Source organism: Leucopleurus acutus (genome assembly GCF_964270905.1).
Source record: "Leucopleurus acutus genome assembly, chromosome: 3".
Classification (NCBI taxonomy): domain Eukaryota; kingdom Metazoa; phylum Chordata; class Mammalia; order Artiodactyla; family Delphinidae; genus Leucopleurus; species Leucopleurus acutus.
The window spans coordinates 168,466,384-168,484,854 of record NC_139145.1 but is presented as its reverse complement, the minus strand read 5'-3'; the positions used below and the strand labels follow the sequence as shown (position 1 = coordinate 168,484,854).

Genomic DNA, 18,471 nt, shown 5'->3' with positions numbered 1-18,471 from the left:
ATCTTTCTTGTTCCTAACCAATCTAGTTAAAGGTTTATTGATATTATTGGTCTTGTTAAAGAACTAGGTTTTAGTTTCATTGATCTTCATTATTCTTTATTTCCACTTAAACTGATTTATACTCATCTTCATTTTCTGCTTCCTTCTGTTTCCTGTAGGTTTAATTTGCCTTTTTTTTTTTTGTAGACTTCCTTAAGAAAGATCCCAAAACCATTGATAGCAGATCTTTCTCCATCCCTAATATAAGTAAATAATGATATAAATTCCCCCATCCTGAGCTCTGCTTTACTATATACCACAAATTTGGATAAGTTGTGCTTTTATTGTCATTCAGATGAAAATATTTTAGAATTTCCCTTTAATTTCTTATTTGACCTATGAGCCAGTTAGAATTATACTGCTTAAATTCCAATATAATTTTCTATATACCATTTTGTTACTGATTTTTAGTTTGATTCTGATGTGCTCATTGATTACACAGGCATGATTTCAACCCTTTTTAATGTATTGAGACTTGATTTATTCTGATCTATGCCTGTATTCTCCATTACTGTGCTATGTCTTGGAAACTACTTTCAGTGAGCTGAGCCAATCGTTGGACTCATTTTGTTTATTTCCTTTCCCTAAGAAATTACAATCCTGTGCCATCCTCTGCCTGTTGTCCATTGTCTGAAAACTGTACTTGCTAATATTCTGTCTGGTTTTCTTGTTTAAATCACGGAGGTAAATCAAATCCCTTTTTCCCATCATGGTCAGATAGAAAAGTCCCCTATATCATTTTTCAAATTAAAAATCATCTGTTGACCAAATCTTGGTCAAACAAGAAACATATATGACAGAAAATTTCTGTCAATTCATATACAATTTGCAAAATTAGTATTAGATGTTGTGGTTAAAAACTCTATCATGAAAGTAGAATTCACACATTCACATATTTTGCATTGGTTTGCATTTACAGTCCCAAAACTAATTATTTTGTGTTAGGGATTTATACTTTTATCCATGGATTTATCAGATAAGATTTTGTTTTCTCACTATGAAATGGAGAAATTATTTTCATGCTGGAGCTTTACTTTTATAAATATGTTTTTTTAAGTAGGGCTGACCCTTTGGAATTAAGAAATAAAAGCATTCAAATGAGCTCTAATTTGAATGAGTCATGCTTTATATTATTCTAATCTATTTTTTTTAATTCAGAAAATGTTTGAGTCTGGCTTGAACCATCCATGCAATGATTTGAAGTTTTCTCTTTAACTACTAAATTATAACTTCTCAACATACCTTTGCATTTTACAGTAACTAACATTAAAACCCAGACAAAAATAATAAAGACTAAATATTCAGATTTCTTGTTCCCTTCATCACTGCTAGTTCCCAAATTGCTGTGCCTCATAGAGTTTTCAAAAAATCGCTCCCCAGAAATACAGACTTGTATACACAGCTGATTACTTGACATTTCCACTTGGATGCTAAAGAAACATCTCACACTTAACATGTCCAAAACTGAGCCTCCCAAACTCCTTCCAAGTGTGACTCTCTTACAACCTTTCTCATCTCAGTAAATAGCACTTCCACTCTGATCAATCACTCAAGCCAAAAGCCTTAGAGTCTCTCTTGCTTTTCTCTTCCTCTCACAGCACATATACAATCTGAAAGGAAATACTTTGGACCTGACTTCCAAATACACTCTATCCAGAATAAGGCCACTGCTCCCTGGTGCCCACTGTTAACACTCTCAACTAAGCCACCACCATCACCAGCCTAGATCACCCACCAGTCCCCAAAACGCTCTCACTGCCTTAAATCCCCACGCCCAAGCACAATTCAGGCTGTCCTCAGCACAGCAGTCAGAGTGACCCTTTAAGTCATGTTAGTGCCTTACACTATCATTCCTCTGCTCAAGATCTTCCAGTGCCCACCCCCCAAAATAAAGGTCAAATTCATAAAGGCCCTACAGAACCTGGCCCTTATTATCCTTCCAATCTCACCTCCATTACTCCCTCCATTCAGGCCACACTGGCCTCCCTGCTCTTACTCAGACCTGCCAAGTACCCTCCCACCTCAGGGCCCAGGCACTTGCTCTTCCCTCTGCCTGGAACGCTTTTTCCTCAGTTATCCCCATGGCTTGCCCCCTCACCTCCTTAAGCCTTGACTCAATGGGTCATTCTGTATACTGCACAATTTAGTCAGGAGAAGAGAAACTACCCTAGGTACCTCAAACAGAGAACATTTAATATAGGGAATTGGTTGTAAAGGTATTGGAAGATAAAGAACAAAGGAAGAATGCATGCCACACAGAGATGAGCAGCTGCTAACAAGCTGGGCTGGACCCCACAAGCCTGTTCCTGCTGCTGTGCTCTTCTCAAGCAGCTGTGACTCAAGCTGTGACTGCCTACTCCCCAAGTGGGGACTTAGGATCGCCTCAGTCCTCAGCCACGCTATTCAGGCATAAATATGATCCTCACTATTCCTCCAGCCTCCTCAGCAACTGCTGGTTCCTCCCATTCACACATCCTAACAGGAACCCAGCTGGGTCAGAAGGCTGAGAAATTTCACTGACTCTCTGACCAGTTGTACAATGTGAAATATAAAAGGGACAGCTGTGGGGACAGAGGCAACAGGTAAATGCCAGGCACACCGGGTTACCCTGATGAAAATTGCAAGACCCCTCCCTTCCTTAACACATTCCCTGCTTTACGTTTTTCCTCAGCCCTTAGCACCATATAACCCAGTCTATATTATATCATCTTATTATTGTCTGTCTCCCCTAATAGAACGTAAACTCGGCACAGGCCGAGATTTCTACTGTTTCGCTTATTGGGGTAACCCCGTGACTGAAACCATTTCTGGCACATCATATGCACTCAATAAAGATTGATTGAATTATTAATGAACTGGAGCTTTGGTTTTATCTTCAAACAAGCAGAAGCTAAAGACTCTGTGTGATGAGGTGAGGGACTCCAGTGGCAAAAAATCAAAAATATGAATAAGAATAACAATAATTAATCACCCCCTGAGAGCCACCAGGAGCGCTCCACCAGTCCAGCTGTTCCTGGCACCAGGGTCTCGTTTCATTGATTTTATTTAATAGGGTTTGTAGTGTATCTAACACGCAGTCCAGAGGTGCTTTCAAGGTGGGAATGGTCAAATAGCATTACGACAAGTGTGTCATCTTGCAGATTGGAAGAACCTATTCATTTGGTGTGTTAGCATGCATTATCACCGCACTCTTGATTATGAATGAGAATGCTTCCTGCCTCACGTGACACATGTGATGAGGCTTTCTGAAGTCTATCCCTGACCTACATGAGGGAAATGGGAAAGCAAAAGAGAAATTAAAAAAAAAAATAACTCCTTTTCTTTAAAAAGCTTCAGGAAAATAAAAGGTTATGGTGCTGACTAAATTAGTACACAAACTAAATAAGTTTTAGAAACCTCAGTGTAGTCTTTTCTTTGTTATATTGATAACAGAAAAATTTCAGCACTGCTGTCTGCTGAAGTGGGTGTAATGTTTTGTCTCCTCAAATGTGACCATGGCAGATTACCTTGCCTTGATATTAGAAGAAGACAAGAAGTCATAAATCCAAGAAAAAATATTGCTTAATTAAAAGTTTAGTCACCCTACATTTAATCTCCAACTCTTACTCATAAATAAAAAAAGGATTAGATTTTTATCTACCATCATTGTGAGAAATGGACGAATTGCCCATTTAATGCTTAGAAAGACTATAATATGCTTAAACATAAATAAAATACAATAACATGCCATTTGAGGCCCAATGAAATGATTGTTTTAAATCAGAGTCCTGACAATAACTTCACAAACTCTTATCCCCAGTTTTAATGCAATCCCTTTGAACTACTTAACTTATAAAGTATTCCATTTGCAGTCTCAGAATAATAGAAACTATTTCCCCACCCAGACAAATCAATCAAAAATTGATTATCTCAAGATAAAATATAGATGTGGAATCTTACAAATTATTTCATTAGTGGCGCTAGAACACAAAAGTAATCCAAAAGTTATTGATCATTCTCAAAACTCAATAAATTATTTTCATCAGAACTTAATCATTGTTTATAAAAATCATACAACAGGGACCCTCATCTTTCATCAATCGAAGATCAATAACAACATAAAAGTACAACACAGGTATTGCAACCAAGTCACTCAATGAATAATGCATAGTGGTTTTACCATGAGTGCATTTTCTTCTAACACCTCTATGCACTCATGAATGATCATTACATTCCTACATTGTAGAGTTGAAAAGTGGTGTGTTTTTTAATATTCCATTTTTTCAGATAGCAAACTAGCAACAGACTTTAAAATAAAAAATGTATTACCAAGTGCAGCTTTTAACTTATAGAATAGGCAGTGTACTTATACCTTAGTTGTTTCATTTGCATATAGGTTCAAATATTTTGTCCACATAACTTTGAGATTACATTACATGAAACATTCATTCATTTGCATGATAACAGAAGTTAAATTATTGATGGGTCAAATGACTTTTTATAGGATCCATAACAACACTTTTCTTTCCCAAATAAACGCAAAGGAGGATAACTCATAACCCGTTATGAAACCAAAGAGAATCACACTTGATTTATGTAAATTTTAGTTTTTACAAAGAAAAGCATTGAGTTCAAGATACTTTTCAACAGTAATCAGTATCTTGCTATTATTTAATCAGATTCACATGAAAATATTAAAATGAATTTTATGCAATCTATTTTTAATTAAAATAAATGTTCCTAATTCTTCCTTGGAGAAAGTGGGCCATTGTCATGCAGTCATACACACTTATGATTTATAAAGGTCAAATGGCAGATCTGAGACTAGAAGAACAGGGAGAAATACTGTAAGCAATTTTAATCAAGGTTTTTCCATGCTCAAAGACTCTGAAATCTCTGAAACCTGACAGGGACTCTAGAAATTATCTACGACAGCCCCTCCTGTGGTGATGAGCATCCTAGATCCTAGGAGAAGAGATAAAATCCAGCCAGGATCATGAAGCCACATGCCTGTCTGGGGCATGAGACACCACACAGCAAAAACCCAGAGAGAAAATGGAGCAGCGTGGGACATGTATAGAGCCCTGGGATGTTCATGAGGCCATGGGATAGGTATGGAGCCCCAAGACAGGCATGGAGCCTTGATATGTGCATGGGGCTGTGAGGCCACATGAAGAGCCACACAACAGCTATAGAGCCATGGGAGAAGCATGAGGCCACGGGACAGGCGTGGGATCCTGGGACACACGGAAGGAGCCCCAGAACAGGTATGGAGCCCCAAGAGGAGCAGGTGGTGAGCCAAGCAATGCCAGTGGTCCCGAGGTCTGTGAGCCAGTCAAGGGAAGAGTGGTAAGAGGCAGGTCCATGGGCAGGGTTGGCAGTTAACAGGGAAAGAGGAAATGTGTACATGACACCCTCCAGACTGGGAGAAAGACAGCCTCTCGGAGGTAGGGAAGAGCTGGGGCTTCCAGTAAGTTAACATAAAGAAGAGCCAACAGAAAGTTACAAAACTTGTCACACATTTTTATTGTCAACACCGAACACATCAATGCCTTTAACAGGAAGGCAATGGAATATAGTAATACTGTTTGAAAGAAAAACACAGGATCCGTGAAAAATCATCATTCATCCTGTAGTATGGGAACAGAACCCGAGTATAAAATCCTGGGTTGGCCCCTTTCGGTCATGGTTTTTTGAATCACCCAAGGCTACATGTGGGGATAAGGCAGTTGTTTAAACTCGAGGGCCACATGCCACATCCCAGTCTGGTCCCAGTGATGGCGCAAGCTGGAATATCCATTTCGAGTCCCTCCGACCTGGGGCCAAATGTTGCTAATCTAGTGTCAATCATCCATACAGTTCTTCCATAAGTTCCAAAACAATTCTCAGGCCAAACAACAAATCCAGAAGTAGGAAGACACTCAGCAGGAACATCCAGGAGTTACAGATAGAGATCCCAGGGAGCTGAGAGGAGAATTAACAGCACCTGGCCTGATTCTGCAGGCAGAAGTCATCTTGGGCATTAATATTAAGTGCTGTCAATCTCAGTCCTGGGCAAATATGTGGACAAAACTATAATTCAAAAAGATACAGGCATCCCTATGTTCATAGCAGAACTATTCACAATAGCCAAGACATGGAAACAACATAAATGTCCATTGACAGATGAATGGATAAAGAAGATGTGGTACATATATACAATGCAGTACTATTCAGCCATAAAAAAAGAGTGAAATAATGCCATTTACAGCAACATGGATGCAACTAGAGATTATCATACTAAGTGAAGTAAGTCAGAAAGAGAAAGACAAATACCATATGATATCACTTATATATGGAATCTAAAATACGACACAAATGAACCTATCTACAAAACAGAAACAGACTCACAGACATAGAGAACAGACTTGTGGTTGCCAAGGGGGAGGGGACGTGGGTGACTGAATGGATTGGGAGTTTGGGATTAGCAGATACAAACTATTATATATAGAATGGATAAACAACAAGGTCCTACTGTAGAGCACAGGGAAATATATTCAATATCCTGTGATAAACCATAACGGAAAAGAATATGAAAAAGAATGTGCACATATATAGATGTATATGTATATTTATATATATATGTGTAACTGAATCACTTTGCTGCACAGCAGACGTTAACACAACATTGTAAATCAACTATATTTCAAATGAAATAAATTAAAAAAAATACTAAGTGCTGTCAGCTAAGACACTGAAAAAAGGCCTCCAAATTAGTCATGATATTAGAACTGCAAGACAAAGTAAGCCTGAGTACAGCATGATTCACCCCAGCGGTGGTCTTTCTCTGTGTGTTATGTGAAATTGCCCGATTCCTATAACTGGAGCACACTCTCTAAATTGCGAGCGTGATGGGTAAACTTTAATCATTAAACGAACAAAAGCAGAATATGGCACTAACGCCTTAAGTGGACATTAAACATTTAAAACTCATTTTGGATACAGTTATGAGATTCAGTAAGCGTGCTGAGAAACACGCTGTTTTGAAGGGTCACTATTTCCCCCCCTTTATTGGAACAGACGTTTAAGCAAACGACACAGACCTAAGTGTGAAGGGTGCGTCTGTCATGGGTCAGGGTGTTTTAGCAGCCACTGCACGAGCAGGGATAAATACTCCAGAACATGCAGTCAAGGGAGTACCCTTGCAAACACAGCAAGCTGTTAGGGCTTGTTGAGCAATGAACTCCACAAGACAAGTGGAGCCCGAAGTGGTAAATACTTTCCCAAGGCTGGGAAAAAAGATCCTGCCAGCACCTTCTGCCCAGCCAAGTAAATCAAATCAAGACTTCAATGAAAGGTGCTTACTTGTACTGAGATGTTCCTGCAGACTCTTCCTGAGCAGCCTCCTGTGCAGAGTGCCTCCAACGTATAATGCTAAATCATGAAATTTTAAATGTACCCAGAAACCAAGATGGTAAACATCAAGATGATCCAGCCCTTCCTTTTTTTCTGTCTTATCAGTGTTTCATCATACCTTCTCAAACTTTCTTGTATTGAGCACAGAAGAGTGTTTATGGGGCATAGCCACGGCCACCTGCTCAGCTATAACAGGAGCCATTTCAAGGACTGACTGGGCTCCAAACAACCGCAGGGAATCTTTTATGTCTGTTTTTGATCAACAGTCTTATCCTTTCTTAAGAGAAGCACTTCCTTCCTAAAGTACCCATACTCTTGGCCCATGGCCTGCATACTCCTTTCTCAGCCAAGATGGAGGTCCCCAGGTACTCCCTCCCTCTATCTGCCCTGCATCCTGGGTGCCCTGGCCTCCCTCCCTCTGGGCTGGCTGGAGGTGGGGTCTCCTTCCTGTGAGCTAATCCCTCGCCTGTGCCCAGTATCCTATCCCCTCCTATAGCCCCGGGGACTTTGCCTAGTCAATTATATCCCCCTGTCTTTTCGCTCTTCACCAGTACCATTTAAGGATGATTAAGTAATGCTCTCTTAAAAGCCGTTCCCTGTCCTCATGTCCCTGCCAACTGAGAGAGTAATTTTGATGTCTATTTCTTCACCTTACCTTTGTCCCTTCACTCATGAGCATCTAGGTTTATTCCCAGCACTGCTGCGAAACTGCTCTGATAAATGCCATTTGCTACGGGTTGATGTGTCCACCCCACGCCCACCCAGAGATATGTTGAAGTCCTAACCTCATGTACCTGTGATGATTGTGAACTTATTTGGAAATAGGGCCTTGATGTAATTAATTAATATGAAGTCATGCTGGGTGACGGTGGGCCCTAAACCTAATATGACTTGTGTCCTTATAAAAAAAAGAGAGGGGGTTTCCCTGGTGGCGCAGTGGTTGAGAGTCCGCCTGCTGATGCAGGGGACATGGGTTCATGCCCTGGTCCGGGAAGATCCCACATACTGCAGAGTGGCTGGGCCCACGAGCCATGGCCGCTGAGCCTGCATGTCCGGAGCCTGTGCTCCGCGACGGGAGAGACCACAACAGTGAGAGGCCCATGTACTGCCAAAAAAAATAATAATAATAATAAATAAAAATAAATAAATAAAAAGAAGAGAAAACAGACACAGACGCACAGAGAGAATGCCATGTGACTACAGACTCAGAGAACTGGAGTGATGGGTCCACAAGCCAAAGAACGCCAAGGACTGCTGACAGCCATCCAAAGCTAAGAAGTGGCAAAGATTCTTCCCTAGAGCTTTCAGAGCGTGGCCCTGGTGACACCTTGCTTTTGGACTTCTAGCCTTCAGAACTGTGAGAGAAGATATTGTGATTGTTTTAAACCACCCAGTTTGTAGTATGTGGTTACAGGAATACTGAGAAACTAATACACCATTGCTGACAGAGTTTCTGGGAAGGTAACCACCTGTCCCAGTTTTCCCAGAAGACAGTAGGGCTTTCAGTGCTATATCCCAAAAAAGTCTCGGGCAAATCAGGATGAGTTTGTCACTCTACCTTCTGGCCCACAGGTGCCTTGAACTGGCTGCATCATCAGACACTCTGACGGCCACCTCCCTCTTGAAAAAGCTCTCCTTTCTTGGTTCCCATGATACCTGCTCTCAATTAGTTAACTCCATCCGATGGCAGCTAGGAACTCAGCTTTCTCGATCTAACATCATTTCAGATTCCCCTTCTTTACCCTGTCTGGAACCAACAGCCAAGAACTCAGGGCTCACTCTCAGTGCCTCCTGCTTCCCCCTGTCTTATATCCTTTAAAACATCAACAACTCCCTCTTCAAATCTCCAGAATCCACCCAATTCTTTACATTTCTGCTACCACTCCCGTAGCTCAGGCCCTCATCGCTGCCCTCTTTGGTCACAGCAGCGGCCCCAGAATTTGCTCTTCCTGCCAGCATTTCTCCATCCTCCAAGGTGAGCCTGTGCAGACAAGAGGGGGACTTCTTGAGATGCCTTTTGATGCCGTGCATTATTGATTCCTCACTGTACATTTCATCTCCCTCTACTTCCTCTCTGTAATCTGAACTGACATTTCATGGCTTACTGTACTCGACACTTGCCAAAACCTGCTGTGCGCCCCTCATGAGATTCACAAACACCTTCTAACAATCATCTGGGACTCAGCTCTGGCACTGCTGCATCCTAGAAACCCTCCTTAACCATTCCTCTACAGCCCAGGCTGTCTGGTGCCGACACCCCTTCCCTGGGCTCACACAGCACCCGGCAAAGACACCCGAGAGGACCCTTAATACAATGTAATGCAACGGTCCTTCTGTTAGATTCCTCAAGATATTCTAGACCCTTAACAGGAACTAGGTTTTTTACCTCTATCTCCTCCATATTTAGTACAGACCCCCCGGTACATATATAGGCAGTTATTAAATGCCTGTTGAACGTTCACTCCAAATTTTAAAAATGAAAATTAAAAGTATGTTGAGATGCCATTTATGAGCTATGGGGTTTTCCCAAATCCCAAAGCTTAACAGTGCACTCGGTTGGAAAGTCTAGTGCGAAACAGATACTCCTATCCAGGGCAATGAGAATGCAAAATGGTGCAACCTTCATGAAAGGAAATCAGGGAGTATCTAGCAAAACTACAACTGCGTTCACCCCTTGACCCAGCAATTCCAATTCCAGGAATCTCTGTCAATGTTACACTTGCAAAAATATCAAAAGATGTGTGTGCAGGAGTCATTACACATTGTAACACTATACCTGATCACTTCTCCCAGCAGGGAGTTGCTGAGTAGACTAGAGTTCATTACATAGAGGAGAGCTATGTGACCATGAGAAGAAGTGCCATAAACCCATACTACTGGGACGTGGACTCCAGGGCATATCATGATGTCAAAAAATGCTAGATAGAGAAAACTCTTTATACATGCTACTTTTTAAGAAAAGAGGGTATGAATATATATGTGCATGTGTATGTGTGTGTGGAGTTTGGTTTATATTTAAAAAGAAGCATAAACTATAAGTAAAAGGTGAGCTAAAGGCAGAGAGAGTGAACAAGGTAAGGAAAACAGTTCCTCTAAACACCGCTTGTTTTATTAATTTGACTTTAAAACACTACAGAATAATGTAATGTAAATTTTGAAAATCTCGAAAAATCAAAAGTGAAATTAAACAAATGAAATTAACTGGATTTTGAGTTGTTGGCACTACCATACAAAGGGAAATTGTTTCGATTTAAAGGTGCTAATTTTGCTTCCATTTTCCAGTGAGATTTATACCCTGAGGACTAAAAGAAAAGAAGAAAAATCATCCGAAAGGGTTTTCTGTATTCAATAAGGACTAAAGTTGCACAGAACTTTTATTCTGAAATGACTAAGTATGAATTACAGGAAAAGGCAAAGGAATAATTATGCTGACCTGCAGAGACAGGATTCTGTGCACAGGAGAGAAAGATAGAGACATAAAATAGAAGAGGATCAGAAAGTGCCTAGAGTCCTGGAGATGAACTGGAAGTATCCAGAGCAACTTCTGGTGTGTTTTAAAGAACGTTCTCCTTAGCTCTATACACTGAAAACACCTGACTTTGATCACCGCTATGCTTGAATCAGATAAAAATGGCTGATTCTCAGGTCAATGGAAGGAGATGGGTAAGAGGAGTCTTATTATCCTAGAGAATAATCAAGCCATCCAAGGCCACTTGGGTTGTTGCCAAAGAACTCAGGGGCCAACCTCAAGAGGCTCCCCTAGGCCTGAAATGTGACAATTTCACCATCTGTAAGAACATAAGCTGCAAGTGATGGAAATATACCAAATATTGAAATCCATGTATTAAAAATAATTCTAATAACCACTTTTTTTTAAAAAAAAGCAAACATAACATTTTATTTGTCCCCTCTGGATAATGCTGGAGAGCCAACTAAGTAGGCTCTTTACAAAAACGGTAAAGGGAAGAAAAGTAAGCATTCACTCTGCCTTTCCTATGTCAGCTGCACCCTCAGGATATTCAAATAGTTGAGGAGGAAAAGTTACTTTATGTAGAAATATTTCAGCCATTAAATGAAAAAAGAATAGTAAAATTAAAAACTCCCAGTTTTTCACCCATGAATGAATCCGGAGATTTAGGCCGTGATCCTCGATGACTGATCATTTCACATCCCGTTGAAGGACACAGCACCACCCATGACACAGCAGAGACACAAAGATGCACACCTGAATCTGGGCAGCCTCTGGATATCACTACTAATTTACAGACACATCCAGGACAGAAGAGCGTCCGAATGACAGCAATGGGAAACTGGGCAAACCCTGGACTGTGGAAACTCTGCAGGATGATGGACTCAAGTTTCTTTAAAAATTAATTTGCAAGGGGAGAGCAACAACAACAAAACACAGTGAAGGATGAAGAGACTCAAGACATACACCAGCCAACTGCAATAGACGACACCAGCCAACTGCAATAGATGAAGGTCCTTCCGTTCCTGACTCAGTTCAACTGTTACCAGAACAAGGCACAAGCATTCCTGTGACCATCAGGGCTCTCACAGTACTCACTGGATGTTTGCTAATTTTATGGCATTGGTTTTTGTCTGGGTCTCTGATGTTTTGGTGTGATTACGGCATTATGAATTCCTTATCTTTGATAGCCAAGAAGTGAAATATTATGGCACTATTATATCATTTCTTGAATTTGCTTCAAAATAATTTGGTGAATGTGGGTAGAGCACGGCTGGGGATATACAAGAAAAAAGGTGGGCCAGGGATTAATAAATACAGGGGCTGGGTGTTCTTAGACTCTTCTATTTTTGTATATATTTCAAATCCTTTTGTGATACAAAAGTTACAAAATAACAGACCACAAAACTATTCATTGGATGAATTATTAAAATACAATGTCTGATTAATTATACTCAGTTTCATGATATAAGAGCAAGTTCCTTGAGGACAGAGACAAAGACTAGTTTACTTATCACCTTAAATGCTTAGAAATGTCCAGGGTGTAAAGAACCCTAAATAAATTTTGATGAATTAAAGAAGAAAAGAATGTGTATACACACTAATCAATTGATCCTACAGATATGTAGGCATATTTGAGACAGTAAACCAATTCTGTCTGCCACGCAATGCCAGATAGAGATAAAGGCGTACATTGTGTGGTGGGACTAAGGATTTGTTGGGAAATGCTGAAATGAAGAATTTTTTTGTTTTGCTTGGTTTTGTTGTTATTTCTGTGGGTCACATTTTTCTCCCCCGGTTCAAATGCCTAGGAGGCTGACAGCACCTGTTAAGTAAAAGTGGCCTCAACAATGGGACGTTCTGCCTATGATAATTCTGAGCTTGGATTCTTCTTTTTTTTTACATCTTTATTGGAGTATAATTGCTTTACAATAGTGTGTTAGTTTCTGCTTTATAACAAAGTGGATCAGTTATACATATACATATGTCCCCATATCTCCTCCCTCTTGCGTCTCCCTCCCACCCTCCCTATCCCACCCCTCCAGGTAGTCACAAAGCACGGAGCTGATCTCCCTGTGCTATGCGGCTGCTTCCCACTAGCTATCTATTTTACATTTGGTAGTGTGTATACGTCCATGCCTCTCTCTCGCTTTGTCACAGCTCACCCTTCCCCCCCCCCCATATCCTCAAGTTCGTTCTCTAGTAGGTCTGTGTCTTTATTCCTGTCTTACCCCTAGGTTCTTCATGACATTTTTTTTCTTAAATTCCATATATATGTGTTAGCACACAGTATTTGTCTTTCTCTTTCTGACTTACTGCACTCTGTATGACAGACTCTAGGTCTATCCACCGCATTACAAATAGCTCAGTTTCGTTTCTTTTTATGGCTGAGGATTCTTCGTAAGATAGTGATCAGTTTCAGAATATGAAATTCTTGTGATGGGGGATTTTGTATTTTTGCTCTGATTTTAAACAATGTCTAAAACAAGACTCACAGAATGATAGAGCGATAACCACTGCTATTCTGAGTATGCAACGAGCATTTAAATGGTGCCTTTGCAATCAGAGAGTGCTCGACCCTCACCTTTATAGGAGATGACCGGGTGCTCTGCTCTCTGGCACTGAGATGCGTCTGTCTCCGGCTGGGCGAGTCTCCACCATCCCAGGCTTGAGAAGAGCCACGCAATGATGCAGGGTCCCTTCATGGTGGGCAGGAGACCTTAGGCTCTGGACACTTGTCTTTAACCAGAAGCTCGTCGTCCCGTCATGTGGGGAAAGTGCCTAAAACACGCAAAAGAGAACAAGTGCATTAACATGGGTTCACGTTTTCTGGTGGCTGGTCTTTTAGTAAAGCCCGATCACGCCCTTTAAAAAAAAAGAGCCTTGCAGTGCTTGGACAAACACACCTTTTTCTAGGAGATATTTCAGAAATGTAATAATGTATGTCTCAATCTAGACCTCTTTTCCTCCCAATAATTTTATGAGATAACCCATTGATTATAAAAGAAGAATGTTCAAGTTTAAGCTCTATCAAGTCGTCATCGTCCCCACCCCCATGAAGAATTCAGTTTCAGAGTTGTGACCATCGATTGGTTTTCCCTTGGAACATCATTCTCACCCGGTCATGCAAATGCAGATCTACATGTGGATGCCCTAAGAATCCCTCCCCTTCCCTTTTCAAAATACAAAAGCCCCTATTAAATAAGGCCATGACCATTGTCCTTGACTAATAACCTGATGAATACTATCTACCCAGCTCTTAAAAATCATCCACAGTGGGTGCCTTTCTCCTTTGAAATTTACAGATGACCTTCCTGCAAAGTTTTTGGCTAGAGATCAAGTGTGCATCAAATAAAACCTATACGGAGCACCTACTGGGTGAAATGAAATTGCCGTGCTGGGAGCTGGGAAACTTTAAAGATTACGAATAATTTAAAAGATTAATAAGCTTTAAAATAAGACAGGCTAATAAAAATAACTATAATCCAAGCTGTTAGAAAATCATAAAAAGAAGCAGGAGCGCTATGGGGGTTAGGAGAGAGAGTACGACTGCTACTTAGAGAGATCAAGGGTGGGTCAAAGGAAGACTTCATATTTGAGTTTAATCGTGGAGGATAAAGAGGATTTCAACAGATGGAGACTTCTGGAAGTAATCCAGAAGAGGATGAAATGATGCACTGGAGGGCCAAGAGGAATGAGTAGGCAACATGTGTTGGGAACAGTTTACTGTACTTGACCCCAGGGGATAGAAAGGGGAGAGATGGAAAGCAGCTTAGAGAGAATGTGGGGTTAAGATTTGGAAGGTGAATGAATGATACTAAGGTCTGAGGTCTCTATTTTTAGGCAATAAGCTACCACAGTATATTAACATTAGAAGAAATAGTAATCATTCTCACCATAGCATACACAGGAAATCGGCTAAAGAAGAGCAGAAAGGTCGAGAAGTTAAACTGAAGATACAGCAATTGTTCAGAAGAGAAAGAAAGGAAGCTGTGACTTCAGGTGGGGTCAATGTGAACAGAAATTAAGGTAAACCCAGCAAACACTCAGTGTGACGGGTCAGGCAAAGTACAGAAAATTAAAGATGTCCACAGCTTCTTCGACCTTGCTCCCACTGAAGGCTGGATCTTCACCCCCTCTCTTGAATCTGGGTTGGCTCTCTGACTGCTTTGCTCAGTCAGATACAACAGAAGTGATGGTACCCTAGTTTCTAAGCCCATACCCTAAGAGGCTAGCAGTTTCTACTTCCTGTCTCCTCTGTGGCACTGAGACACTGGGTCAGAAGTGATGGTACCCTAGTTTCCAAGCCCATACCCTAAGAGGCTAGCAGTTTCTACTTCCTGTCTCTTCTGCGGCACTGAGACCCTGGGTCAGAAGTGATGGTACCCTAGTTTCTAAGCCCATACCCTAAGAGGCTAGCAGTTTCTACTTCCTGTCTCCTCTGGGGCACTGAGACACTGGGTCAGAAGTGATGGTACCCTAGTTTCCAAGCCCATACCCTAAGAGGCTAGCAGTTTCTACTTCCTGTCTCCTCTGCGGCACTGAGACACTGGGTCAGAAGTGATGGTACCCTAGTTTCCAAGCCCATACCCTAAGAGGCTAGCAGTTTCTACTTCCTGTCTCCTCTGGGGCACTGAGACACTGGGTCAGAAGCCCAATGTCCCTGAAACTGTCATGCCAGGGAGACCACATATACGTCCTCCTGGTGATATTTCCCACTAAGCCCAGCTTCCCAGCCAGCCCCACCAAGGCACCTGATATATGAGTAAAGCTGAAACCCACTGAGTAACTTTAGTATCACAAGAGCAAAGAAATCAACTAGTTGAGCGCTGTCCAATTTCCTAACCCCCAAAGTGTGAAATATAATAAATGGTTGTTGTTCTAATCTGTTAAACTGGGAGGAACAGAAAGCAAAGAGGCACAGATGGACAGAAGATAAAGAATGTGAGTCACTTTGAGGACAGTCATGTCATTTTTTAAAATATGATAATCAACAGAAGAAGTTTTAGAGGAGGATATGATCATTTGGTTTTGTGCATGTTGGGTTTAAGATGCCAAGAGAATATTTAAGGAAATGCAGCTGACTGTGGAAAATCCAGGTTGGATGCTCAGGAAAGAAAAGAATTCAGAGACAGCATATAATCTTTGCAATGTTTAAAATCATGGGTGTGGTTGAGCCTCACCAAGGGAAAGCATGAGAAAAAAAAGGGCTAAAGAGAAGTGTTTATTTAGAATTTGTTCAAGAAAAGTAACCACACGAAGATGAGACAAGAGAACAGATATAGCGCATCAAGTGAACACAGCACCATGGGAGCCAAGATAGAAATAACACATTTTAAAAAGAGGTCTCAAATGTAAAATAGATAGCTAGTGGAAAGCAGCTGCATCGCACAGGGAGATGAACTTGGTACCAAAGCACCTAGAGGGGTGGGATAGAGAGGGTGGGAGGGAGACGCAAGAGGGACGGGATATGGGGATATATGTATACGTATAGCTGATTCACTCTGTTATACAGCAGAAACTAATACAACATTGTAAAGCAATTATACTCCAATAAAGATGTTAAAAAAATTTTTAATAAAAAATAAAAAGAGGCCTCGTCCACTGTACCCTGATGAGGTAGAGTGAAGACTACTGGCTTTAGTCAAAGGACATATATACACTACCAAACGTAAAATAGATAGCTAGTGGGAAGCAGCCATGTAGCACAGGGAGATCAGCTCGGTGCTTTGAGAACACCTAGAGGGATGGGATAGGGAGGGTGGGAGAGAGGGAGACGCAAGAGGGAAGAGATATGGGAACATATATATATGTATAACTGATTCACTTTGTTATAAAGCAGAAACTAACACACCATTGTAAAGCAATTATACTCCAATAAAGATGTTAAAAAAAAAAAAAAAGGACAGTCAATGGTCAACTCTGGGGTCAGTTTCAGAAAAACAGGAGACAGAGTCCATGACATGAGAAACCAAGAAGGGAACAGATGAAGCAAAAGTGCGACAGAATATCTGTGGTAACTTGAATGCTAGGTAACCCCAGAAAATTCAGTGAAATCAGGTAAGCACGGAAGGACCAAAGTTCAGAAAATTTTAGGGTACAGAAAACAGATCATTAAACGTGGCTTCTTTTCTGAGGAGTGGTGAGTGGAGAAGAGACTGCAGATTTAAGAGGGAGAGACGGTGTAAGATCCAGAAAAATAGGGGTGGCAAACTATTAAGGTTCCAGTAGAGAGGCTGGTTATGAAAGGGAGGAGAGGGGCCTCTTCTTTAACAAGGGGTGTGCACACGAGTCCGTGGTGATATGTCAACATAGAGAAAACACGAAGTGGAGGGTACATCGAATTTCACAGTCTCCATATTTTGCGCCCCATTGACTCAATCCTCCCATGGATGGAAATGTTCAAATTAGGCAGAGAAAAAAGTGAAGGGGCTGCAAATCATGATGAGGCAAGAGTATGGTTTCCAGAGGAGGGAGAGAGTCTGAGCATGAACGTGGGGGAAGGAAAGGAGAGAAAAACTGGGAGCCAAGGATACATCTGTCCAATGGGTCCATAATCCCTGACCAGGCCAGTACATTGTAATGGGCAATGGAGGCACACGTGCTATTTTTTCCTGGGTTTTAAAATTAAAAGTATGATTCATTTCACTCTTGGAAAAGGGGTCACAGTCTGCAAAACTGGAGACTGCTCTTGAACTCCAGTCTGGAGGCAAATACATGAAGCAGCCCATCTTTCTTCTCCCTCTGACCTGAGACTTATGACATGACATTTTACCAAATGACATATCTTAATAGGAGTTTGGGATGAACACATAGACACTACTATATATAAAATAGATAATCAACAAGGACCTACTGTATAGCACAGGGAACTCTACTCAATATTCTGTAATAACCTATATGGGAAAAGAATCTGAAAAAGAATGGCTAGATGTACATGTAGAACTGAATGACTTTGCTGTACACCTGAGACTAACACAACATTGTAAATCAACTATATTCCAATATAAAATAAGAAATTAAGTTTAAAAAGAGTAACACCCATTAGAGGCGTTTTATTTTATTTTTTTATTTTTATTTTTTGGCTGCGTTGGGTCTTCATTGCTGTGTGCGGGCTTTCTCTAGCTGTGGCGAGCAGGGTCTATTCTTCGTTGTGGTGCACGGGCATCTCATTGCGGTGCGTGGGCATCTCATTGTGGTGGCTTCTCTTGCTGTGGAGCATGCATGGGCTCTAGGCACAAGGGCTATTGTGGTGCACGGGCTCAGTTGCTCTGCAGCATGTGGGATCTTCCCGGACCAGGGCTCGAACCTGTGTCCCCTGCACTGGTAGGAGGATTCTTAACCACTAAGCCACCAGGGAAGTCCTGTTAGAGTTGTTTTAGATGTAATTTTGATCTGTTCAGAGCAAGGAGATTTGGAGCACCCTCAACAGTACACTCGGGAAAGGGCTGCAGGTAGAGTATCACTGTCCCACATCAAAACAAAATGGTGATGATAAAAATTTATGGGAAGGGGCTTCCCTGGTGGCGCAGTGGTTGGGAGTCTGCCTGCCGATGCAGGGGACACGGGTTCATGCCCCGGTCTGGGAA

General features: G+C 41.3%; 1 protein-coding gene across 1 annotated transcript in view; it reads right to left on the bottom strand.

Annotated features, from left to right (window-relative positions):
- Positions 1–18,471, bottom strand: part of SEMA5A (semaphorin 5A) — a gene marked incomplete at its 3' end in the record, with an annotated part of 473,237 nt that overhangs the window by 284,918 nt on the left and 169,848 nt on the right. Inside the window, exon 2 of the mRNA XM_082836606.1 lies at positions 13,467–13,663. Coding sequence (XP_082692732.1) covers positions 13,467–13,587 — 121 coding nt within the window. The 5' untranslated portion in view covers positions 13,588–13,663. The remainder of the gene's footprint in view (positions 1–13,466; positions 13,664–18,471) is intronic.